We start from the raw sequence: 26,607 nt of genomic DNA on the forward strand, positions 1-26,607 counted from the left end.
GTTACCCGCAATTTAATTCTGGAATAGCCCTATGTAATCTGTAAACTACTCCCATGTCTAATGTTCAGTGCTGAAATTCTTCCATTTAGACAATATGAATGAATGAGAGATGTGGGTCATTCCATCAATGAAACAGCAACCCACCAACACTAATGACATTTCATATATTTTAGTGTGATGTACTTTGAGTCAGTGCAAATTTGAATTTAACCAAATAAGTGTAAACTACATTCATACCTTTAACTAGGCAAATACTATCTTTCTGGTGATTGATCCTACCATTTGCTTTAGAAGGGGTCTATTACTTGTAAAATAAATTGTCCAACCTTTAAGCTGTAGTTCATTAAAAAAAAACATGACTGTCCAGTTACCTTTATTTAATTTCACCCATTGTCATGGGGCTTCTACCTGGAATAGTGAAAATAATATTGAGTATGATAAAAAATGTTGCTGAAAAAGATTTTTTTTAAATCCTTAAGAAGAAATACATTTTTTATAGCAATTATGTATACAGGCCTATGAACCCTGTACCATGAAGTTTTATCAAGTGAATTGGTTTTCTGGAACCAAAACTTTTGTAAGTGTGTTCCATCATTGTGATCACAATTGCTAAAATTGATCAACTACATTTCATCTTTTTTTACAATTTGCCTGCTTTTCTGTTTATTTCAAATTTGATTTAATGTAAGTGGGTCAAATCATTTTTAATTTGTTCTTTGGTATATATGTTAAAACTAGACAACAACAAAGTGTTTGACTGTAATTGATGATCTTGAAAAATTCTTTACTTTATTTTCAGGTATAATTCTTCCATATTAGCAGATGAAATGGGACTAGGGAAAACTATTCAGACCATATCATTTCTACAGATAATGTATACTTATTATCAGTTGTATGGACCTTTCTTAATAGTAGTACCTTTGTCTACATTAGTGGCATGGCAAAGAGAGTTCAGAAATTGGGGACCGGAGATGAATGTGGTCACTTACCTTGGAGATATTTCTAGTCGTAATATGGTAAGTTAACTGCTCCTAAAGTTTTTATTAATGAACTGCATGATTTATTAATGAGAAAGCTGATGTGAATATAAAAGTAAGAAGATGTTGTATGATTGCAAATGAGACAACTCTCCCCCAGAGACAAATGAGCAAAACCCATGCGGCATAGCAAGCTATAAAAGGCCCCAAATTGACAAAATGTAAAGCGATTCAAACGAAAAAAATTTACTGCCTGATTTATGTACCTAACTATATACTAAAAACAATGACATCCACTAAGTATAGGCTCCAGACTTGGGACAGGCACATACAGAATGTGGCATGGTTAATAAGCATGATAGTAAGTGCCCAACCCTCCCCCTAAACCTTGGACAGTGGTTCAATAGAACAATATAAAAACAAACTGCACAAAACAATTTACAAAAACAAATATGATAAACAGCAACAAACGACACACTCAAAAACATGCTCAGGTACATACAGAATGTGGTGTGGTTAAAATTTTCTCTTCACAATTTTATTGATTTATTGCTAAAACTTCCATATAAAAAAATCTGCATAATATTGTCTAACTCGATGCAGCTGTTTATTTGTTTAAAGTATATAATGATGAGTTATATATCCAGTTTGCATTTTTATGGTTTCTTATTCGCAGATTTGCATTTTTATGGTTTCTTATTCGCAGATTTATATCGCTTGGACTTGGAGATAATGAGCTGATATTTGGTTCATGAGTGTGTGTTTTGAGTTACATGTCTTATAACAGATGACCCACTGTTCACAAAATAAACGGCCCTTCCATCATTCTACAGGCCATGGGCATTCTAATCCAGACACTACGTTTAGTCCAAAAAAGATTCAATTTAGATGGACTTCACTGCATAGAATATTCACTTTTTTTTCTTTCAGATAAGAGAGTACGAATGGCAGCATGGTGGAAATAAACGGTTAAAGTTCAATGTTATCCTTACAACGTATGAAATCTTACTTAAAGACAAGGTATGGATAAAATTATTTAAGTAAGTTCATTTACACTGGGAACAGTATATCTAACGGGAAATGAATCTGATAGGCTTTTCAGTATAAAATTGATAAAATCTCGAACTTTACGAGACTTCGTGAGATTTATGGATTTTGGTAGCGATTTTTGAAAAACTATCGGAACTGCTCAATAAATTAACCACATAATTCTAATCGTTTTATCATAAAGTTGATATATTTTTTCATATAAAATGACCAAAATAAGTGTGATTTATTTGATGTGAAATGTTTGATAATGGTTTGTGAATATGGGAATGCAATCGACGCCATTTTTTTATTACCCTGTTTGCATTCTGTACCCTTCTGTGATGAAATGAATGCGATTATAACAAATTTGAAGTGACACGATTACAAGTTCGATACACTGGCATCACTTATTACTTAGTTTGTATGACATTTTATTGATATTATCAGAATTTATTAGGATAATAGGGAGTACGCTTTTAACACATGTCCGTATCCATATCGCGTCTTTATTAACTATGACCCGACGATAAAATCGGCTACAATTAGGTAGAGTCAAGTCCCGTGAATATATATGTTCCTGATTTACACTAAAACAGAAATAGTCAATGCAGCTACTTACAGCAAATTAAAGTATCATTACCACAAACATCGAACTTGAAAAATCACCAAAGAGGTATAACATTCTTAAAGATTAAAGATTAGGTATTCTAGATATTGTATTGGTAGGACTAAATGTGACTAGTAAATCTGTTTTTTGGTAACCTTAGGCAAGAAATAATTGTGCTAATGACAGGAGTTGGGGAGCCAGTTCATATTGTAGACCCCCTTATGCATAAAACTTAATTGATTGTCATGTAATATTCTTGTACCTCAACCTGAGGAATATCCTACAACATGAAATATATGTTTCATGACCCTCATTTTGGTAATTTCTGGAACAACCCCTATTTTCAGATTCTGTAATAAAAGGACCTGCATTGTACTAAACGAAAAAATATCTAGTATGCATAGGATTATTAGTTCAATGACACAACATAACTTAATTTCATTTTCATTGACAGTACTAGGATTGATAACAAATCTTTGAAAGTGCCAGGGGGACATCTATGCCACACATATTCTCAGAAGCAAGATGGTATAGGTCAATCAAAACACAAACGTCTGAATCATTTACAAATATGCTTTTTCTTATGTCAACAAGTCATGTATACAAGAAATTCATAGCAAAGAAATTTTTATCAAATTCCAATGGAGGAACAATGGGCAGGTGAACAAGGGGAAAATGCTTTAAATTAGTGTCTGTTTGTTTTTTCAGTCATTTTTAGGAGGGGTTTCATGGGCTGCATTGATGGTAGATGAAGCCCACAGACTGAAGAATGATGATTCACTTCTTTATAAATCTTTGTTTGAATTTAACACAAACCACCGACTTCTCATCACTGGTACCCCTTTACAGAACTCACTGAAAGAGCTGTGGGCTCTGCTCCATTTCATTATGCCTCAAAAGTAAGTATAGGTTATTTGCCATAGTTATTGTAAATGATGCACGGAAGGTTAATACATTTTTGTAAATCGTGAAAGTGTGAAGAAACATATTAATTTGTTATATCCGTCTAAATAATTCCCTTTTGATAACAGGAAAAATGAATTCTTGGTTAACCTTTAATAAGGAAAATTAGTACCTCAGGATCAAAACCGAATCTACAGTATATCTCCTGCAGTCAGTGTAAATAAGATTAATCTGTATTTATCACATTGTAAATACTTCATTTGAAACTCAAGTTTGCAACTGTTCAGAATAAAGTAGCTTTTGAAATTTATTTTGAGCAGATTTGATAATTGGCCAGATTTTGAAGAGAAATATTCATCGCAAGAAAAAATGGGATTTGCAGGACTTCACAAACAACTAGAACCTTACCTGTTACGTAGAGTCAAGAAAGATGTTGAGAAATCTCTCCCTTCAAAGGTATATTAAAGATTATTTGCTATGATATTGGCACACCATCTAGACAGGCGTTTCTTGTATAGCCATCACCAGTCTATATCCTCAAAGATAACAGCTGAGATAGTATGCTTTTATTGGTATTTATTATATCCCCTGTGTAAGAGTGGGTGGTCATTGGGGAGTCTGGGATGGAGTCCATCTGTCCCACTTTTCTATCACAACTGCATGACAGAATTTTGTGCAACATTCACAGAATGATGTGCCTTTGCATCTTTTTCATTTCTCCATCTGAATGATTTTGGGGGTTTACTTTGGCATGACATAGACTTTGTCATATCTGCACACAACAATACACATTTGTATTTGCTTCTTCTCCTAAACCCTTAATTGGAATTACATTAAACATGCTCAGAACCTTCACCATATAAGTCAATACAAAATACCCTGTTTTGTTTTTTTGATAAATTATTCTTGGGACTTTGCCTTAAGGGGTACTTATAATGTATCGACAACTCTTCTTAATCCCTTAATAGAATGAAATGAAAATTATTCAGAATCATAACCATATAATGCCATTGTGCACCTCTTATTTTGTTTTTTGATCAAAATAACCTTTTTGAGTTTCCGTTGGAAAGTCATGGACTTTGTCATTGCTTCATGTTGGTTTTGGGAGTATAATTTTTATGCCCCCCGCAACTAATAGATTGGGGGCATATTGTTTTACCCCTGGCCGTCCTTCCGTCTGTCCTTCTGTCCGTTCGTCCTTCCGTCCATCCCATTATGGTGCATTGCTTTTCCGGATAACTCCTCCTTCAGTTTAAATGCTAGGAAGTTTTTGCTTTGCTGGCTGTTTGTACATATATTGAAGGTGTGCATGTGATCAGGGTTTTCATTTTTATTAATATTTGCTCTTTTGGGAGAGAGTTGAACTTTGTCATTTTTGGAGTATATACTTGTGTAAGAGGTGCATAGTGTTTCCAGATAACTCATCCTACAGTGAACTATAGATCTATGCTCAACTTTGTGTATTTTAAAATAACATTTTGCATCTGCGAAGGCATCATTTGTGTCTCCCAGACAATACTATCTCGAAGAAAGTCCTACATTGACTTTTGTTATAATACAGTTACTTCAGAGTGGAGTGCGGGGGGATCACTTTGTCTAGTTTTAACTTTGCTTGCTGTTCACTGTTATATTTGCACTAGTTCCTAACATTTACTTTTGACAGGTGTTGTGTATTATTGGATAGTCAATTAGGTTTAGCAAGATCACATAGAATGAAATCCTTAATTAATAAAGCAATAATGGATATTGAAGTTTTTCATATTATTGTCTATTGAAATACATGTATTTTATTTTATTTCAGACGGAACAAATTCTTAGAGTTGAAATGTCTTCTTTACAGAAACAGTATTACAAGTGAGTTTAACAATACAAAGCTTCTATGCTTCTATTAGAAAAGTGTAATTTTAAAAAATGAAGTTAATACGCTTCTATGCTTCTATAAGATAGGTGTAACTTTAAAAAATGAAGTTGATACGCTTCTATGCTTCTATTAGAAAAGTGTAACTTTAAAAAATGAAGTTAACCCTTTAGCCGACGAATCCCAGTTTACCGGAATTCACGCTTCAGACAGCTGACGATGAGTCCCGGTTTACCAGGTTCGCAATACCTCTTTTATATTTCCAGCTGAAAAACAATCCGAACACCAGTCTCTTTGTTTAATGCCCGGATGAAAGAGTAAATATGGCGCTTCCGTTTGTTGAAAACCGTGTCAAAATCAAATGAAATTTACAGATTTTACTATAATTTGAAATAAGGGAACAATTTTTTTGAAAGACTTTAGAAGAATTGAATCAGACTAGTATACTTTTTGACATAAAATGCCGTTTTATGTACAAAAACACTTGGAATGGACATCGTTCAGTGTAAGAAATATGTACAACCTTGTTAAAATTTTCAATTTTTTGTCATTTTGGGTTAAAAATTTACGATATTGGGTCAAAAAGTCGAATTTTGTGAATTTCATCAATTTTAATGCTGAAAATCGGCAAATTTGATTTTTTTCTGACAAAAAATTATCAAAACATGAACAAAACTGTGTCCATGGTGCAAGTAAATAAAATAAAGACATAAATAACTACAGACAATTTTAACTGATATTTAATATGAAGATCTCCCACTTGTGTCCCAATAGCTAGGGAAGCCATCGTCTCGGAGTAGCTTCTGTCAGGGCGGCTATCGGTGAAAGGGTTAATACGCTTCTGTGCTTCTATTAGAAAAGTGTAACTTAAAAAAATGAAGTTAATAGCACAACAAAATTGAAATATGACAATAAGAAAAACGCCAAAGTAAAAAGTTGCATACAAAATGTTAAAAGAATAAAAAACTATCCATTAAGACTAAGATAGGGGGATTCTTTCCTGCCTAAACTGACGAGGTCTGTCAGAAAAAATAATATGAATGAAAGGAGATGTTCGGTAAGGCAGTTTGTATATGCAATACTTATATTACATATAAGTAAATTATTTACGGACAGTTATCCAACAGCAAAAGTTAATCCAAATTTTAATCCAAACAGTCATAATTTAGTCTCCAACAATGAAGAAGGGAATGTTTTAAATAGAGCAAAGATAAACAAATTTATACCCGAAACAACTGTTGCTTTTAAAGTTATTGAACATGAATACTTGTAATTTTATTCTCTGTTTCAGATGGATTTTAACAAAAAACTATAAAGCACTTAGTAAAGGACTGAAAGGAAATGCGTCTAGTTTTGTAAATATCATAATGGAACTTAAAAAATGTTGTAATCACACATCACTGACTCGTCCACCTGAAGATGAAAACATGGACAAACTCACAGCGTTAATAAAAGGAAGTGGGAAATTAATTCTGTTAGACAAATTATTGACACGTCTGAAAGAGACAGGACATAGAGTGCTAATATTTTCTCAGATGGTTAGGATGTTGGATATTCTTAGTGATTATTTACAATTGAAACGTTATGCTTTCCAGGTATGTTATTAGACGGTTTTCCATGTATATTGCAAGAAATTCCAAGGCTTCCATGTTGGGTTTTAAGTGATATCACATGCACAAGTTGAAGACATTCAAGTTAATGAAAATAACGCATTTAAAATTTCCTGTGCCAGAAGTGCATTTCTGGTTTTACCTTAACGGTAACCTTTTCAGGAAGCTGGTTAAATACAAGCCTTTTGTAGAAATACTTAAAACAATAGTCGGAGTTATTTGTCCTTTCATGTAGTTCTATTATATAGGGTTCTCACTAAGGCGAGTCCATGGGTCCTGGACTCATGAAAATCTATCTGGACTCATCATTTTCAAAACTGGTGAGTCCAAAGATGCATCAAGATTGTAAAATGTTGTATAAACTGAGCACAGATATCATCATTTTATGACAAAAGTTTAAAAATAATCTAAAGTTGATGTCGTTTCCTTGCTCTATTTTGTCATGGGGACTGAAATAATAAAAGAGATAGCAATACAATTTCATCTTCTCACTGTTGGACTCACCATGGCCAAAAATGATGAGTCCCAGGACTCACCTTAAAAAATCCTTAGTGAGAACCCTGTATATATAGAATTGTTATGATGCCATTCCTAGATATAAGAACACATTCTACCAAATTCGATCTTTTCATTGAAGAAACACATGTATGTGTTATGTCAGATTTTTCTGCAGTTGAAATGTAGTTTTGCTTTTATTGTGACTGATAAGGACTATAATGTGAAGGAGTAGACCAGGGCATATTGTCATATTGACATTTATAATATGGAAAATACACAAAGAATCTTTCCTGATGCCTATTGGGAAGGAGGATTTTTTAAAAATACTAAAGTATTCTTATCAAGAATAAGTTTCTCCAATATCACTGTTATTTATCAATACCTTGATAGATCAGGCAAAATATCAAGTTTTTTTTTATATTATTGAATAAATTTTGGACAGTTGAGATATAAAAGATGAAATGTAGATTTCCTATCAAAAAAGTGACCAACAAATATACAATCACATCTGTTAGTTTTTTTTTACATAAATGAACCTGTATTAGAGCGAGTGTTATTATTTGTTTTAGAGGTTGGATGGAGGGATAAGAAGTGACATAAGGAAGCAGGCCCTGGACCACTTTAATGCTGAGGGATCATCGGTAAGGCTTTTGAAATCTTCTTTATTCACCAATCACAGTAGAACTTATTCATGATATGATAAAGGACCATTTGAATCTGTTATATTTATTTATGTTGACTTCAGAAATTATTTTGTTTTGTCACTTCCATGCCAATAACTATAGAACTTCTACTTCTTGATAAAAGGGACCATTAGAATTTTTTCTAGCTATTTGATGTTCCACAGTAAATGAATTGTAACATAGTAGTCCATGGTGTTCTTGAAAACTGAAGTTCTACTATAAATGATTTGGAAGAAGAAATTAGACACTATTCCATTGGCAAAACTCACAAATTTTCTCCTCCCAAGAAAGATTACCCTTTAAATATAATTGAATTACCTAGCCAATCAAGCAAGTTAATTTTTAGGTTAACTGTGACGGTTAAGCAGTCAAGATTTAAGAATTCTTGTCTGGATTTTCGCTTATTTTTACTACAGTGTGTACAGGTGTTAAATGGATATCCAAATGATAATTTGCACATTAAATTCTGTAATATAAGTCATTGTTTTAAAAATATACACAGGATTTATTTATTGAAAAAAATATTGAATACTTTTAGGATTTTTGTTTCTTGTTGTCAACAAGAGCTGGCGGTCTTGGGGTAAATTTGGCAACTGCTGATACTGTGATAATATTTGATAGTGATTGGAACCCACAGAATGACCTACAAGCTCAAGCTAGAGCTCATCGTATAGGGCAGAAAAAACAGGTATGTTTTAACATCAGACTGTAAAAGACCTGTTTATAATGTGAAAACTAATTGTATGAAATTTTTATGAAAGAAGAATTTAAGTGATGAATATCTGACAAATTGATTAAAATTGATTAAAATGGGATGTAGAGTAGTTGCTCTTAAGACAAAAAAAAGTAATTGGCAGAAAATATGGACAGAAAAATCATAGAAAAATCATGATGTTTAAGAAGTAATATAAAACTGATCAAAGATCATAAAAAAAAATCACTGCATTTCTGGCACAATGAAAAACCTTTGCCTTTGACAGAAGTTTTAAGTGACTCATCTGAATGTAGATACTCTTTGAGGAAGGTTACTTGTAATGTCTCTAGAAAACACAGTTCAAAAAGAAACAATGTAAATATTTACTGCTAATAAACTAGCTTAGAACATTTGCAATAATGCATTGTTAAAGTTCTTTTGATTGCTAACATTAAAACAAAACTTAACGAAAAATGTACGTTGGGACCATGCTTATAAGAATCTGCTAGAAAATTGCTAATTTGCAAAGTATTGACACAAAATAGACAATTTATGTTGATTCCAAAGACAAACATTCCATCAACTTTGGCACTTCCATAGAAGAAGTCTGAAAAAAGTTATGTCTTCAGATAGCTGTTTTAATAGTTGTGTGTTGTTCATGCACAAAAATAAATAGTTTTTAACTTAATCAAAGGCTTTCAGAATACTAGTTTGGAATTCGCCAAAACCTAAATGAATTGACTCCTTAAATATTGGAAGAAATTCAAAATTAAGGGGTATTTCAAAATGTCATCAATACTTATTTTAAATATTATATGAAAAATCTGTTAGCTTTTTAATTGACTAATTAAAGAACATTTAGTTAAATACTTTTAAATCTGGAAAATAAGCACACAACAAAATTCGTAATATGAATTTCAAATATTTTGTATTTAGGTTAGTGTATATAGGTTAGTGACAAAGAACAGTGTAGAAGAGGATATTGTGGAAAGAGCTAAACGTAAAATGGTGCTAGATCATCTGATCATACAGAGAATGGACACTACTGGTAGGACTGTGCTGAACAAAAATCAGGTCCCATCCAGGTATAATCACATAATAATTGAAAAGATAATGCCCAAGGGCTATTTCATTTAAATATGGACGGGATTCTTCAGCCCCCACCAGCAAAAAAAAAATACTATGCGTCTATCAGAGAAAGCGATGGTCAAGGTAGCCACAAACAACATATTAGCTCCCTTCTAGGTAAATGAGACAGCAATCCAATGCCATAAATACCGTTAGAAATAACTTCTTTTTATATTTAATGAAAATGGATTTGATTAACACATGATCATCAGTATTTTGAAGAGTATAAATGAAAAAAAAATATCATGCAATGAATATTGCTTTAAAATATTGTAAACTTTGAATAAAGTTTGTATTATTATTGTTACAGTACGTCAACGCCCTTCAAAAAAGAAGAATTGGCAGCTATATTGAAGTTTGGTGCTGAAGAATTGTTCAAGGAAGACGAGGAAAACGAAGAGGAACCTCAGGTGGACATTGATGACATCCTTAACCGTGCTGAAACGAGAGAATCGGAACAACCTATGTTGGGAGATGAACTACTGTCTCAGTTTAAGGTGGTCAGTTTTGATAATCTTGAAGAAGATGACCCACCACCTAGTGTAAAGGTAGAAGAAGATACAGGTGAGATTCTCCGTTTTGACAAGAACAAAATTATAAATATATTTAAAAGGAGATATGGCTTTTATGTCAAAGATATAGAAAATATTCAGCTCTAAATTACCCTAAGAGTGTTGAAAAAGTTATAACTAGATTTAAAAAAGATAGGGACAGGCAACCATGTGTGACTAGGTTCCTGTCAGACTAGGGCAGACAAACGTGTGACTAGGTTCCTGTCAGACTAGGGCAGGCAAACATGTGTGACTAGGTTCCTGTCAGACTAGGGCAGACAAACATGTGTGACTAGGTTGCTGACTAGGGACAGGCAAACATATGTAACTAGATTCCTGAATAGAGTCAGGCAAACGTTTATACATTCATTTTTGGCAAGAACAAAACACTCAATATGAAAATGCTTTGTGATTTACCAGTATAGATAGCTAGTTCAGATGAGATATTTTAAACTTTATTTTGTACTTTTATCTTATACATTTTTTTTTGTAGGTAAAGAGTGGGACTCGATTATTCCTGAAAATGACAGAAGGAAAATTGAAGAAGAAGAAGAGCAAAAAAGACTTCTGGAATTAAATTTACCCCCAAGAAGCAGGAAAACTGTTAAACAGGTAATTTTATACTTGGATTAGAAGGTACTGAAAGTCCTTGTTACAATTTCCTGAATTGTACTGTATGGTCTATTAATAGGGTGTCTTATTTAAGTAACTGCCTTTAAGCAGCAATCTGATGGCCAAAATATAGCCAATCCTTCTTTCAATGCAGATGCAAAAAAACATAAATTGCAACTGAAATCACGGAAGTGTGAACCAATTTTTTTCTTGCAAGCTGTCAATTCTTTCTATCTTAATTTAAAAAAAAACATGGGAGGAAACCATAGTTGCTCAAATTGAACTCATGTAAATCAGAGGTAAAGGTATGTGAAGGACATTGTTTTACCTGGGGACATTTATTTCATTACCTAACAAATGTTTAAAAAGTGCAAGGTAAAATTCAATCTGAACTGACCAGTTGTAAGAAATAAGTTAACACTTGTACGAGTTTGAATGTAAATGAACAAAAAGCACTCTTTCTCTTTGTCAAGTCAGACAACACGTTGAATGTTAAAATGTTATTATTATAAGTAACTTTTGATTAAGAAAAGAGTAAAATTTTGCAATGTATTTCAACATACATGAATTTACATTTTAAATCAAACATCTAATGGAATCTAATGTTCTTGCAAGAGGTAAATGTAGTTATGACTTAATTTGAGCTCTGTTGAAAAATATCTTGCCTATTGATTGAAAAATGTGAATGGAGCTGAATGTTGCAGATGAGAAATACGGTTTCAGTGACTAACAAAATTTAAGTCGTCCTATATGAAATTCAGATTAAATTGACAAGTTCAAGAAAATTGGTTAACAAATGTATTGTTTCATTAGGTAAAAAATAAAATTGGCATTACTTGTTATATAGATTCAGGTGGATTATGATTCTGATGAGAAGAAAAAGAAGAAGAAAAAAAAGGATGACGATGAAGAAGATGAAGATGATGAAAGTGAGGATGAGGAGGAGGATGAAGACGAACCAAAGAAACGTGGAAGGCCTCCAGGTGGCAGTAAGGGAAAAGTCAGAGGGTTCACTGATGCTGAAATTAGAAGATTTATCAAAAGTTTTAAAAAGTTTGGTAGACCTTTGACTAGGTAAGAATTTGCATTTATGATTTAGATCAACAAAGAATATTAGAATAAGGAAAAGCTTTTATAGTATAGCCCATTAACAAGTAAACAGTCAATGTTATGCCTACGTTTGCAATAGTGACTTGAGTTTTGCATTAGAAAATTGTTTTCTTTAAAGTTCAATTCTTGTAGGAGAAAGGAAGTTATCCCAGAAGCATGACTAATTTGATATTCTCTCTCATGTTAGAACTGGGAAGATTTCAATTTAAATTATCACTAAATTACAACTTGTATTTTCATGTTAAAATCAAGGAGCCTGTTTTCCAGTGGTTATGGTTGATTGCTGTTTGTTCTAATTGTTTTCGTTTATTTTTTTAATATAAATCAGACTGTTTCACATTTGCCATAAAAGGGCCTTTTATGTCTTGCTATAGGGTATGGGTTTTTCTCATTGTTTGAAGGCTGTTTGGTATCGTGTACTTTTTGAAATCACTTTCCTGTGGTCTCTGGTGTATATTCACCTTAGGGGCCAAAATGCCACATCTCCTTTTTTTTTTAAATTTAAAATGGTGAAATATATTATTTTCATGGTTTGGTGAACAGATAAAAAAACGATAGTAGTAAATTTTGTAGTGATTTTATTGTTGTTGTTTTTTCAGTAAAAATATAAATAATATATAATTGAACCCATGAATATATATCTTAATATTATATCAAATCTCAAAAATAAATAGCAACTTGCTTATTGATATTTCAGACTTGATGCTATAGCCTGTGATGCAGAATTACAAGAGAAATCTGAAGGAGATCTGAAAAAGTTGGCACAGATATTGATGTCTGGTTGTGAACAAAGTCTAGACGAACACAATCACAATAAAGTTAAAAATGAAGAAGAGGCTAGTGTTGATGGAATGAATACTCCAGGTAACCTTCCCATGTAGTTTTATGTTCAAGGAAGCGTTTTGCAAGGTGATATGAATATCACTTGTTTATAATACATGTAATTGTGATAGGTAATTCTGGAAAACTCTCTTTTTATACGACCGCAAAAATTAAAAATTTTTTGGTCGTATATTGGTATGACGTTGGCATCGTCCGAAGACACATTGGTTTTCGCACTCTAACTTAAGTTTAGGTGAATGGATCTCCATGAAATTTTACCATAAGGTTCAATACCACAAAAGGAAGGTTGGGATTGATTTTATGGGTTATGGTACCAACAGTTAAGGAATTAGGGGCCAAAAAGGGCCAAAAATAAGCATTTTTGTAACTTCCAGACAATAACTTGTGTGTAAGTGTATGGATCTCTCTGACATTGTACCACAAGGTTCCATATCACAAAGGGAAGGCTGTAATTGATTTTGGGGGTAATTGCCTCAAAATTTTAGGAATTAGGGGCCAAAAAAGGGGCAAAAAACAAGCATTTTTCTAGTTTCATGACAATAACTTGTGTGTAAGTGTTTGGATATTTCTGAAATTGTACTACAAGGTTCCATATCACAAAGGGAAAGCTGGAATTGAGTTTGGGGGTAATTGCCCGAAACGTTTAGGAATTGGGGGCCAAAAAGGGGCCAAAAATAAGCATTTTTCTAGTTTCCAGACAATAACTTGTGTTCAAGTGTATGGATCTCTCTGAAATTGTACTGCAAGGTACCATACCACAAAGGGAAGGCTGGGATTGAGTTTGGGGGTGATGAATCATAAGGGGGTTCAAAAAATTGGGGGGGGGATTTTTTTTTTTTCTTTTTTTCCTTTTTTTTTTCTTTTAAAATTTTCCATTTTAAGTTGGTTATTTCTGATTAATATTTAAAAGCAAATAATAATGATATGGTAGGAGATACACACCAAACAAGATGTGTAAATTATTATATAATAAGTATTGTGCAATAGCAAGAAATTTTCAATTGCACAGTATTGCACAATAGCAAGAAATCTTCAATTGCACAGTATTGCACAATAGCAAGAAATATCCAATAGCACAATATTGCGCAATAGCAAGAAATTGTCAATTGTACTGTATTGCGCAATAGCAAGAAATATTCAATTGCACAGTATTGTGCAAAAGAAGATACTTCGTTTAAATTGCTTATTTCTTGATCAATTTCAAAGGGGTTTTATTCTTGAATTCTTGGGGTTCTTTAATATGCTGAATCTAACCGTGTATTAAGTTTTTGGATTTTGGGCCCCGTTTTTAGATTGGTCCACATTGAGGTCCAAAGGGTCCAAAATTTAACTTTGTTTGATTTCATCAAAAATTGAATTATTGGGGTTCTTTGATATGCCGAATCTAGATTCTTAATTTTTGGTTCCGTTTTCAAATTGGTCTACATTAAGGTCCAAAGGGTCCAAAATTAAATTTAGTTTGATTTTAACAAAAATTGAATTTTTAGGGTTCTTTGATATGCTGAATCTAAACATGTATTTAGATTTTTGATTATGGGCCCAGTTTTCAAGTTGGTCCAAATCGGGGTCCAAAATTAAACTTTGTTTGATTTCAACAAAAATTAAATATATGGGGTTCTTTGATATGCTGAATCTAACCATGTATTTAGATTTTTGATTTTTGGGCCCCGTTATCAACTTTGTCCACATTGAGGTCAAAAGGGTCCAAAATTAAACTTTGTTTGATTTCATCAAAAATTGAATTCTTGGGGTTCTTTGATATGCTGAATCTAACCATGTATTTAGATTTTGGATATTGGACCATAATAGGTGAATGTCCAATTTAAAATTTTTAAGTTCTTAGACCACATTCATTCTGTGTCAGAAACCTATGCTGTGTTAAATTTTTAATCACAATCCAAATTCAGAGCTGTATCAAGCTTGAATGTTGTGTCCATACTTGCCCCAACTGTTCAGGGTTCGACCTCTGCGGTCGTATCAAGCTGCGCCCTGCGGAGCATTTTATTTCAAACTAATTTAAAATCAAATTTGATTGTATTAACTTTATAATGAAAAAGCCAAATACCTGTCAAAATTGTGGAATTGAATTGATCTAAACTGTAGTAATCATATTTTCAAATAATTGACATTAGAGTGTGTTGTTTATGTCCACCAAGAACGGAACAAGAATTAGACACTCATAAGATATCCCATGTGTAATATTAAAATGTGTTATAGAAGTCTCCTTTGATTTCCATTTGAATAGTATTCTATTAATATTTTATTAATAGCCAAGAAGAAAAGAGAAAAAGGACCATCATTTAATATATCGGGTGTTGTGGTGGCTGTACAGCCTGTCATGAAAGCAATGCAAGATCTGGAACAATTGGATGATCTTATACCTAAAAATAGAGAGGAAAAGAAAAGGTAATACACATGTTGTCTTGATCAGGACCAAAAATTATCTTTCATTGCCGATGAAATTTAGAAAAGATTTAAAGGCAAATAGATATTGATTCATTCAGTTGTGTTATTTTTCATACAGAAGCAGAGTCTGTATATTTAGACAACGTATTTTTTCATTAAATAAGATGGAAAAAGGAAGTGAATATATATAACTCAATTACAATGCATGAACCAAAATGAATTTTCTGTTAATCTGATAAACACTGGCATTAAACAGATGCTAGAAGGAATAAAAGTAGAGTCTTGCATTTCAGTTATTGGTTTGTATTAAGTGACCTTGTAATTTTAGTATAATGAAATATCTTATCTTGAACATAAGCAATTGATATGTTCAGCTTAAACAAATGTCTGTAAAATGAAGAAATGCTCTTGGAAAGCAGTTATTATCTAGATTCTAGTCTAATGAGGTTAATTGTAATTTTCTGTATAACAGGTTTAAAATAGACACCCATGTAAAAGTTTGTCATTGGGATTGTGAATGGAGCGAGGAAGATGACTGTAGCTTGCTGAAAGGAGTATATGAGTATGGCATGGGAAACTGGGAAGCCATCAAAATGGATCCCGATTTTAACCTACATGACAAGGTAAGGTTCTGTTACTGAAATATGACTGGCAACATTATTTTGTAAGTCAAGTTTGGTTCACCTGACAGTTAGCTTAAAAGCAGCATTGAGATCAAACCTACAGGATAAGCTGTTCTACCAGCCATCAAATATAAAGTACTATATATTTAAAGTTTCCAGACTGAATGAGGATTTGCCTTGTAGTGTTTGAGGGCTATTCTTTACATTTAAAATAAACAAATGGTGATTTTTCATGGCAGTTCTACCCTGAAAATATTTATTCCAATTTTGACTCGTGCACTTCTACCCAATTGAAATAATATTTGTATTGAAACAGAATAACTGTGTTGTAAATTTCTTGTATTTCAGATTTTGCCAGGTGGTAAGAATGAGAAGCCACAAGCCAAACATTTACATACTCGTGTGGAATATTTACTCAAGATGCTTAGTAAGAAATCAGATGCTGATAAACCTGCTCCGGTAAGTTTTTCTTTAATAAAGTTTCTGGGAAAATTACATGACAAGTTTCCGTGATTTGACTGTTAATGGGTTGTATGAAGAATATGATGCAAATAATATATAAAAGAATTGTTGTCAATCACTTTCACTAATTGCATAAATATTTTCAAGTTTCAATAAAGAAATGAAAGTTTGTCACATGTCATAAAAATAGTAATGGCACTAGATTTTGCAGTACTGGAAACAAATTAATAGATACAGTTTCTAATTTGAATGCTGCTAGTAAAAAACATGAATTATATTGTTTTGATTAACAAATCTTGATTGATCTTCGCAACTTTTCAGCAGGGTAGATTTTTTCTAAGGATTTGCCAATTCTGTCGTGACATTTATCTGAAAGTATTAGTTTTAAAAAACATGTTTTTATTATGGAATGCAGGTGAAGAATAATTCTGAAGCAAAACCAAGAAAGAAAAGAAAGCCAAAATCAAAAGCAGAAGTTATTGAAAAAGAGTCCTCCGACTCGGACAATAGTGCTAAAGTAAAGTCTAGTGCTAGAGATGACAGTACTATGGATAGTTTCCCAGAAAATTACAAGAAAAAGAAGGAGAAAGTAGAACCCAAAGATCATCAGATTGAAGTGGAAACAAAAGTGAAAAGTAAATCAGGAGAAAAACCAAAGAAAGAAAAGAAGAAAAAGGTTTGTATAGTAAACAATATTGACCAGTATTACACATCTTCCTTCTATTGTACTGTAGATTTAGAACCTAGTGCAGTTAAGCATGCAAATTGAAAAATAATGAAATGCAAATTTTATTAAGGTGGCTCGTAATGTTTTTTTCCTTCAAATTAGTTTGAACTCATTAACGATGCCAATTTGAAATAATTCTATCCCATTCCAGTCCCTTTGTTCAAAATAATGATTAATGTTTAAATTTCTGAATGGACAGTGTTCTGTTTTTCTGGAAAGAGGCTCTGTAAATGACATAAATGATCATTACAAATATTTTAGAAAACAACAATGATATGATTTGATATGTAAAATCTACTGGGGTAAAAAGAATAAAAAGCTATTTGTTAATTATAATACCCAGTTAGTCCTAGTACTAGTATCTAAAATTAACAATGATACAACAGAGAACAAAACCTTTTGCTTAATCATAGCAGTTTAAAACCATGTGAATTGCATTTATTCCAAAGTTATTTTATACTCGAGTCAATTTTGACAAAGAAATGCTTGTAATAAAGAACTTTCCTCTCATCTCTTACTTCTTTAATCAAAGTAAAAAAAACTGTTCACATACAAAGTGAACACATATTAGCTAAATATTGATGTTATAGAGATTTGGATCAGATTCATACTTTTAATTTTAAAGACTTAAAAGTAGTATACTTTTACTTTTATCCAACACAAGTCTTGCTTCCTACATTGTAGATATTAAATTCTATTAAAAGGATAATTTTCTGTTGATCACTAATAACAAGGAAACTATTATTTTTTTAATTTTAGAAGAAACCTAAGAAGGAAGATGGTCCAATGCATTTTACTGCCAACACAACCCCTGTGGCTGTGGCCTCTGAAGATTTTGATGTTGAACTTCCTGATGAAGTGTTTAGAAAGGTTGGTCCATCATATTATTTATTGTGATTCGGGAGAATATTGCATTTATTTGATATTTCGGTTTTTTGGTTTTTGGTTTTATAGACCCATTAAATGAAAAAAAAAGATAATAGATAAAGAGAAACACAATGTAGTATTATAGGGGTTTATTGAACAACTGTTGATGCATACAAAATTAGATAAGACATATATCTTAGAAAACAGAAATACAAGAAAAAGGTTAGAATAAAACAGATCTCTAAAATGTGTAGTTCTATACCAAAATTTCAGGACAATTTACTATGTTTGAATTTCTGCAGATTCATTTAATTTTATTGTTCTCAATTTTCTTTTCTGGTTCTCTATTGTTGTCATGGTAAACAGTTGGTCTTTCAAAATAAAATCTATTAAACTAAATATATGGTGAATAAAAATATGTTCATTGTATCATACCTATCATTTTCATGAAAGTTTGAATTTGTAGAGGGGGAAACCTGTTTTTACCTAGACTTGATATTGAAGATGATTTAGTTTTGAATGCAAAAAAGACATATGAGCAAGTTTTTTAATCTCTTTCTCCATGCTCCTTAAGTGAGTCTCTTAAAATTAAGTTTTACTGTTGTAACAAGTCAATCCCAGATCTGTTGATTTAATAAAATGTTTTTGATTTGTTTCAGTGTAAAGAGATGATGAGACCAGTTAAGAGAGCACTGCGGAAGTTAGACAATCCAGACGAGGGGATGTCAGAGAAGGATCAAGTAGTTCATACTAAACAATGCCTGTTAAGGATTGGTGACAGAATTACAGAATGTCTGTCAACCTTGAATGATCCGGAAAAAATCAAGACATGGAGAGGGTAAATTGGAAAATTTAATTATATAACTAAATGAGAGTTTATTTGAAATTACTAATAGCTAAATTAAAACCAGGGTAAAAAAAATACAGCTTTTGGGTGGAAGACAGCTTGGCCCCTGATTGGAGGTAAAATGATTCTATGGAAAAGATAAACACAGGTTTAGAGGAAAAATTATTGCAGATAGTTTTATGCTGTCAATGTGGAAAAATATATTTATTTACAACTCTACCAAGAAGATTCTAAAAGATTTAGTTTTAAGATTTTTGATCTTGTTTGGTTTTGATACTGGAAATTTCATAAATTTCTAAAAGTTATTGGACACGTGTAGAATATGCATCATTATGGATGAAACAGAGATACCCCCCCTCCCTCTCTAAAAATCCAAAAGACTGAATGTAATTTATTATGAAATTTGGATCTCTTAATATTTATATATATAAATAATTTTCTATTTTACAGCCATTTATGGAACTTTGTATCAAAGTTTACAGAATTTGATGCAAGAAAGTTGCACAAATTGTACAAACATGCATACAGAAAGAGAGAAGAGGAGAAGGAAAGAGAAGAGGTAAAATATACCTTGGTCTTGAAATTTAATTGAATAGTATACTTGTAATGTTATTTTAACAAGAATGAAATTTCTCAAAACGGGAAATATTTCATAAATACAGTTAAATCGTTGTATCGAACTTGGTTGACTCGAAATTTGGGATGAGTTGAAGTTTTCCCGTGGTCCTGAACTTTGTTCCATATAAACATATGTATTTCGACTCCTGATGAGTTGAAATTTCGGTTGACCCGAACCAAATTTACAGTCCCAAGGTTAACAAAAGTATTCAAATTGCATTATTTACATGTATCTCAAACTAATACACATATGTCAAAACATGACCTCAGGGATTTAAATGGATTGAAGAGTTCATCTGATAATACACGTGTAATTAAATATCCCGTCACTGACAACAGTATTGATTTATGACATTCATTTTCCACGAGTTTTTACCTAAGATTATCTTTGATCACCATGATAAATAATTAGTGATGCATTGTTATATTTTATGACAAATTATTTATAATGTTTGAAAAATAATTAATCGTAATCATATGTTTATGAGCTTGGGTGTGCAGAAAGAAGGGATTACGACTTGGTGATCAACTCAAAACTACTCAATCAGCTTCTTTAATCTGTTTGTACTCCTTCTTGCAGAAAAAGATTAAAATAAAAGAAAATTAAAATCTCTTGTATACGAGAATGAACAATTTTATCAACTTTAAATCAGACTAAGATTGATTGGAAATTACTCTTTTGGCTAAAAACTATGTGAAAAAATTGTAACTGTACAAAGAAATGAATAAGAGACTAAAAATTATATAATTTTATTATAATAATAAAAGAACATTACATACAGATACATCATTCTCAGAACAGAATATTGATCCCCTACCCATATTCATCAGGACTTATTCTACCCTTACCAAGCTAAGCAAGAATTGTATCCCTTGGTCTGTCAAACTTCCTGTATGTTTGAGTCTCAAATATTTCTCTGGCATGTCCGACTTCGAGATAACGAGAGTAGACTGTAAATGAAACTTTGATTCATTTAAGTTCTAATGAATGCTGAATTGTTTTCTGAAAAAGACTGAAATTTGTTGAAATTCTACTGATTCTTAAAAGATGGGGCATGGATTGGTTTTGATCCAGCAGTTATTATACCCCCGTTCTGACGGAGGTGGCGATACTGGGTTACCTCTGTCTTTCCATCCATCTGTTGAAATTTCACGCATCTTTTTTAAGAACTACAATTCAGATAATATGCTTCGTTTTTGTCTCGCCTGCGATGAAATTCATAGAATGTGAGACATAAAAATGTATGTGCAAAAACTGTATGGCAGCAATCTTGGAATTGAAGTCAATAAATTGGCCAGTGTTGTCTACTTAAAATAGGGATTGTATAAATATTTCTATGGAATATGATTTATTAGCTTTGCTGCAAACAATATGTCCATTGATTCTCAAAGTGAAAAGTCATTAAAGGAATTTTGTTGTTTTTTTCAGGCCAAAGCACACACCCAGAATCATAACACATCACATCAAGATAAACATAAACCACACAAGCATCAAGGAGAATCAGATCATAACAAACATTCTCATAACCATGATCAGGGTAGAGATTTCACTAAACAGTAAGTAAAAGTTTTAGTCTGGAAAATATTGAGTGTTATCTGAGATGCAATCAATCATATGAAGCTCTTTTATTTCTCAATATCTATTTACTTTTGATAATCTGTTAAATTGGTATACATATTCTCAGTTTTTTCAAGACTTGCAATAATTGGTATTGGTTTTAAATGAGTTATGAAATTGTTGTAGAATGAATGAAACAAGATTTATTTGAATACAAAAACTCTAAACAAACATTAATGATAATATTTTTGTTTGTAGTTCCACTGCAAATAATCGTCATCCTCCTGGTAGTAACATGTCCAACAGGGGACGTGACCACCGTCCAGAACATTCATCTAGTCCATGGCAGCATGCCAGCCCATTACAGAGAGCTGACGACCCTCCTCCCAGCAGGTAGGTACTGTTTACAGTGGACATTTTCACATGATGCAATACCTGTGGTTTCAATTTTTGAACTTTTCCTAATAAATCTCTTCTGTAGTGCATTTTGCTTTGATTTTTTTTTGTTTTAGATTTTGACAAAACACTCTTTTAGCTCGCCGGTCCTAAAGACGAATATTGAGCTTAGCTCACCTGGCCTAAAGGGCATGTTGAATTATTGCCATCTCTTGGATTTTATCATCTGTCATCTGTTGTCCTTCTTAAACTTTATAAAAAAAAATTCTCCTTTGAAAACATGAGACCATAGGAAACAAATATGACCTGCATCATTTATATGAACTTAAAATTATCCTGACTCCCAACCACCTTCAATCTTGTCCTTTACTGAAAATAGAAAATCTGACTAACATTCAATTAAACAGATCTGTAAAATCTTATGAAGGTCTTATTGCTACTAAAATAAGGTTGAACCCACCTCAGGATTCATTGTTGATCCCATCTGCCTTCAAACATGGCTGTCTTTGTTATATAAAATATAAAATAGAACACGAAAACAGGTTACATTACAAAATTTCCTTTACTTGCATTTATTTTAACACAACCAAAAATTACAGTTGTATTTAAGCTCAAAATTTAATACAAGTTAGCATATAAATGACTTTAAGTTCTGACTAAAAAAAATTAAGTACTCTTATTTGTGTTGGTGAAGAGAAAAGTTGAATAACTGGATGAGGAATTAGTATTCATAGAAATTATACAGCTTTGATCTTTCAGTAAATAGATTTGCTAGGTATATTTGAAGAGAATTGTACCTTTAATAAGAAAAGGAATGGATAACATTATTACATTAAAAAATTTTGATTACAGGTATGGAGATAAAGGAGGATCATACAGAAGATCAGACAACTACCAAAGATATGGTGGGGGAGATCATTCTCATCACAGGTTTGTCAATTTTTAGACATTATACACACATATTTTAGTAGAAAAATGAGTGTTAATCACAAATTATATAAATTGTAAACATTATTTTTTTGTTTAGTTATGCAGTTATTAATATAAGCTCTAAGCAGCGAAGAGGAAAAATTGTAATTTTAATCTACAAATATCTTAGTCTGAAAACCTTTATTGTAATGGTCAAGCAATTTCTACACTATAGAAAATTTAAAAACCACATATACTAGGATTTCTGGTCATTAGTTCTTCTTTCAGATGGAAACAGATTCATATTGAATTTGGATCTTACTTTCAATCTTATCTTACATAATTGAAAAAGGATTTCAAAAATGGAATTGTTAAACTTAAGTTTATTTCAGTATGAATATCACTAGGGTTTGTCTTATTTTAAGTGTAAATTTTAGTCATTGTTATTTGTGAAATATTTAAATATGCTGGATATGACTGTATATTATTTTTGTCTCCCTTCCTTAAATTTAGATTTTTTACGGGGCTTGACTGTTTTTCAAAAATAAGCATAAAAGCAGCAGAAAATTTACTAACATTTCATATTATTTAATGAGGTAAATTTTGTATTTTTTATAGATTTAATCATGATCGACGAGAGTATGGGTCTGGTAACCACTATTCTAGAGAACACAGACCAGGACCCAGCTATGATCATGATCCTAATTACAGGAACAACCATCCTGAGTATCGAGAGCGTGGACAGGACTTTCATCATAGATCTGACTATGGACAGTTTGGTCATAGGGATTATGGGAACTCCGGGTATAACAGGTCATCTCATGATAGGTAAGCTAGTAAGAGATAGTGAAAATTACAAATGCATGGTGTCATTGTTTATATTTATGGTAATAAATGTGTAAAGATAATCAAAACCTACTTCCTACTCAAGTTTTGGATTAGCAACATATTTAAATGATATATTTTCTGATGAAATGTCTTCAGTAAAAAGAACTTATAATAGACTATTGATATTTGGTAAAAAAATACTTGTGTACAATTTTTTTGTTGTTTGCATTATTGATACTAACTATCTATCTCATGCACAATATCAATAAAAAAAATAATAATAAATAAAAATAAAAATTTGGAAGGCACATGAAATAATAAAAAAAAAAACCCAAAAGAAACAAAACCAAAAAAATCACATGTACTGGACAGTATGATATATTACTGACTGACATAAATCAAAGTTTGCTTGACTTTTAGAATTGTCTGTTGCATTTGTTGTGTTTTATTTTACAGTTATTCACAGTTTCATCCAGAGAGAAAAAGGAAAAGTGATTTACAAGATCCACGTATTCACAAGGATCCACGTCTGGAAGGACATGGATATCCGGAATCTGGATATTCAGAATCTAGTAATGACAGTCAATTGAAACATTGATGTCATGTGACAATTGCATTTACATGTGACAATAGTATTGATATCATGTGACCCATAGTATAATTATCATGTGACATTACATCATCAAAGTTTATGAAGTGTTAATATGTGTGATAGAAAAACCATAGTGTCTTTCAACAAGTGTTTGGAGTTGAAGTATGTTTGTATATGAAAAGTGATATCAGTTGTGTGACATTTTGTATTATAGCATTTTACACATCATGACAGAATTGAAATTTCCATTGGCTACTTTCTTTTAGGACTAGAGGTCATCTCTTTATTGAATGCTTACAACATTTTGCTTACTCTAAATTAGCCATTGTATGTTCAAGTTAGTTTATATTAAAAATTGAGGTTAAATCTAGAGTGAGAACCAAGATGTTTTTGGTTCATGTAACACAAAGTGATGTGAATATTGATTAAGAGTTGAACATCTAGTTCAAAGGGGAAAATGGCCATAGAAATTAGCAGAATTGCCAATTGTGTTCATTTTCTGCTCTCATTTTTCATTTTGCCTGTTATTGATATGAGAACTTTATTGTAAAAATCAATTTAATAGCTGGCCAGTCATATTTCTGACTTTGTTTTTATAATCTTTACACATTTTATAAAGCAGTGCAATATTTCTTTTTGTAATTTTGCATTTCAATTGAAGTCAAAGCATGTTAAGGCATTAAAAGATCTGGGTTTCAGTTGTATGATCTTTCTTCCTTTATAAAATTGTTTAAACTTAGTACTTGATGTTTTAAAAGAAACAAAAAAAACTTAATGAATTTCTTTTTTGGATAAATTTCACACAATCATTGAATTATTGTTATTTATTGCTTTTAACAATGTTGATGATTTGTACATAACTAATGTTCTTCTTTCGATATAAAGAAGGACAAAAAATATATTTTACTGTGTAATGTTTTGTTGATTGTGAAAATTGGTTTCAGGCATAGTACCTGAACTCTAAATGGTTATATAGAGTGTTTGATTGGCTGCAGTATATATGGTATAGGTTTGAGATTCTTTGGTTAAGAAAAAAATATAAGTAGAGCTCTACATGTCAGTTATTTAATGAATTGATGTTTTTTTTCAAAATTAGAAAATTATTTTTTGTCCTCAATTTTTGAGGTTGTACACATTTCAATACATAATAAAATTTATATCAACACTATTTCAATTTCCAAAAATAGGCTACAGTATGAAATTGTTTTTTTTTGTTTTTTGTTTTTTTTATTTTTGAGGAGGAGTTTATCATACATATTTTTTAGTGTATTTCAAAAGTTGAAGAGTTTGTTATTCATATGTAGTAAAACCAGTCAAAAGTAAGGAAACTTTAGATCAAAGACTTTCCAAGAATCAAGTCACTCTTAAATATTAACTTGAAAGGTGTGATGAGTGTTGAAAATTATGTTTATCCCACTTAGAAGTTTGAAGATAATCCACTGTCATTAAAAAACCAGTCAAAAATAAGGAAACTTTAGATCAAAGATTTTCCAAGATTCAAGTCACTCTTAGAGATGAGTGTTGAAAATTATGTTTATCCCACTTAGAAGTTTAGAGATAATCCACACTCTCATTAAAAAAAGAACTTGAAATGGGTGGAACTTTGTTTGTTATATTTTGTAGTGCTACAACATTGAACAAATACTGTAAATTTCTGTTGATAATGATTTTATTTTGCTGTTGAACCCTTATGTTGCTTAGATTGTTAGTGCTAGTGATGTTGTTGATTAATAAAAATCAGCCAAAGATTTATCTACAAAATGAAATGTTAGGAGGAGTGTGTGAGAAAAGAGAGAGAGAGGGGGAATGTTTATGAAAGTTAAAATTATTTTTTTGTATAAAGAAATATTGTTACAATGAATTGTAATTGTGTAAATATGATCAACAATAGGAATTGTCTAAAATAAAAACAGATATGAAAAACAATTGTTCTTTCTGACTTTTTAATTGTACATCACTATTGTGCACAAATATACCTGTTGAAGGTTATTCCAGAAATGTGTATGGTTTTTGTCTTGCCTCTTGAGGTCAGTTTAAAGGAAACCACTAATGATAAGCCTATAATCTTTGGTATGCAGTTGTATTTATTAAGTATTTCCATGGAGATTATTTGGCCATGCCACCTCTGTCATGGATTATTGATTTTGAAACTTTTGCTTGTTTAAATGTAAAGTTTGTGATTAGATCAGTTTAAGGGGAACCACTAATGGTTAATGATATTTGGTATGCAGTTGTATTAGCATTGACACATCTCATTTTCATAGAGATTCTTTGGCCATGTACCCATCTTTTTTTTTGTCTATTTTGATTAATTAAGTTTGGAATTTTTTTTTTACATTTATAAAAGAGGTGGAAGATGCCAAGGGGATGTCCCATTCAAAACTCATAAGTCAGAGAGAAACTGACAACTGACTTTGTAAAAAACACAAGAAGCTGAAAAGACTAATATATTCACAAAACACTAATTAAAAAGTCTGAGCAACACAAACCCCAACTACTCTTGTGCTTCGGAAAAGTAAGCAGATCCTGTTCCACTATATCTTTGCTTAAATATCTCATTGAGATTTAAACAACACATTTCTACTCATTAAAGCTGATAAATGATTTCAATATTAATATTTAACATTAAAAATGTCGAGCCCAGGTGGTCGAGTGGTCTAGCGCGTCAGGC

General features: G+C 31.7%; 1 protein-coding gene across 2 annotated transcripts in view; it reads left to right on the plus strand.

Moving 5' to 3' along the window:
* LOC127733012 (chromodomain-helicase-DNA-binding protein 1-like) overlaps nt 1-25,862 on the plus strand; it is a 50,473-nt gene extending 24,611 nt beyond the window's left edge. For both annotated transcript variants that reach the window (XM_052242259.1, XM_052242260.1), the window contains 25 exons: nt 800-1,016; nt 1,908-1,997; nt 3,322-3,512; nt 3,837-3,972; nt 5,318-5,370; nt 6,666-6,969; nt 8,052-8,123; nt 8,704-8,853; nt 9,796-9,944; nt 10,298-10,551; nt 11,032-11,150; nt 11,998-12,224; nt 12,958-13,124; nt 15,374-15,509; nt 15,982-16,132; nt 16,481-16,591; nt 17,010-17,270; nt 18,081-18,191; nt 18,848-19,026; nt 19,486-19,594; nt 21,083-21,210; nt 21,470-21,604; nt 22,460-22,537; nt 23,135-23,344; nt 23,801-25,862. In XM_052242259.1, the coding sequence (XP_052098219.1) occupies nt 800-1,016; nt 1,908-1,997; nt 3,322-3,512; nt 3,837-3,972; nt 5,318-5,370; nt 6,666-6,969; nt 8,052-8,123; nt 8,704-8,853; nt 9,796-9,944; nt 10,298-10,551; nt 11,032-11,150; nt 11,998-12,224; nt 12,958-13,124; nt 15,374-15,509; nt 15,982-16,132; nt 16,481-16,591; nt 17,010-17,270; nt 18,081-18,191; nt 18,848-19,026; nt 19,486-19,594; nt 21,083-21,210; nt 21,470-21,604; nt 22,460-22,537; nt 23,135-23,344; nt 23,801-23,942 (3,880 nt within the window). In that variant the 3' untranslated portion in view covers nt 23,943-25,862. The remainder of the gene's footprint in view (nt 1-799; nt 1,017-1,907; nt 1,998-3,321; nt 3,513-3,836; nt 3,973-5,317; nt 5,371-6,665; nt 6,970-8,051; nt 8,124-8,703; nt 8,854-9,795; nt 9,945-10,297; nt 10,552-11,031; nt 11,151-11,997; nt 12,225-12,957; nt 13,125-15,373; nt 15,510-15,981; nt 16,133-16,480; nt 16,592-17,009; nt 17,271-18,080; nt 18,192-18,847; nt 19,027-19,485; nt 19,595-21,082; nt 21,211-21,469; nt 21,605-22,459; nt 22,538-23,134; nt 23,345-23,800) is intronic.
* The last annotated feature ends 745 nt before the right edge of the window (nt 25,863-26,607 follow it).

The sequence above is a fragment of the Mytilus californianus genome, unplaced genomic scaffold (genome assembly GCF_021869535.1).
Source record: "Mytilus californianus isolate M0D057914Y unplaced genomic scaffold, xbMytCali1.0.p SCAF_3, whole genome shotgun sequence".
In the NCBI taxonomy this organism is placed as follows: domain Eukaryota; kingdom Metazoa; phylum Mollusca; class Bivalvia; order Mytilida; family Mytilidae; genus Mytilus; species Mytilus californianus.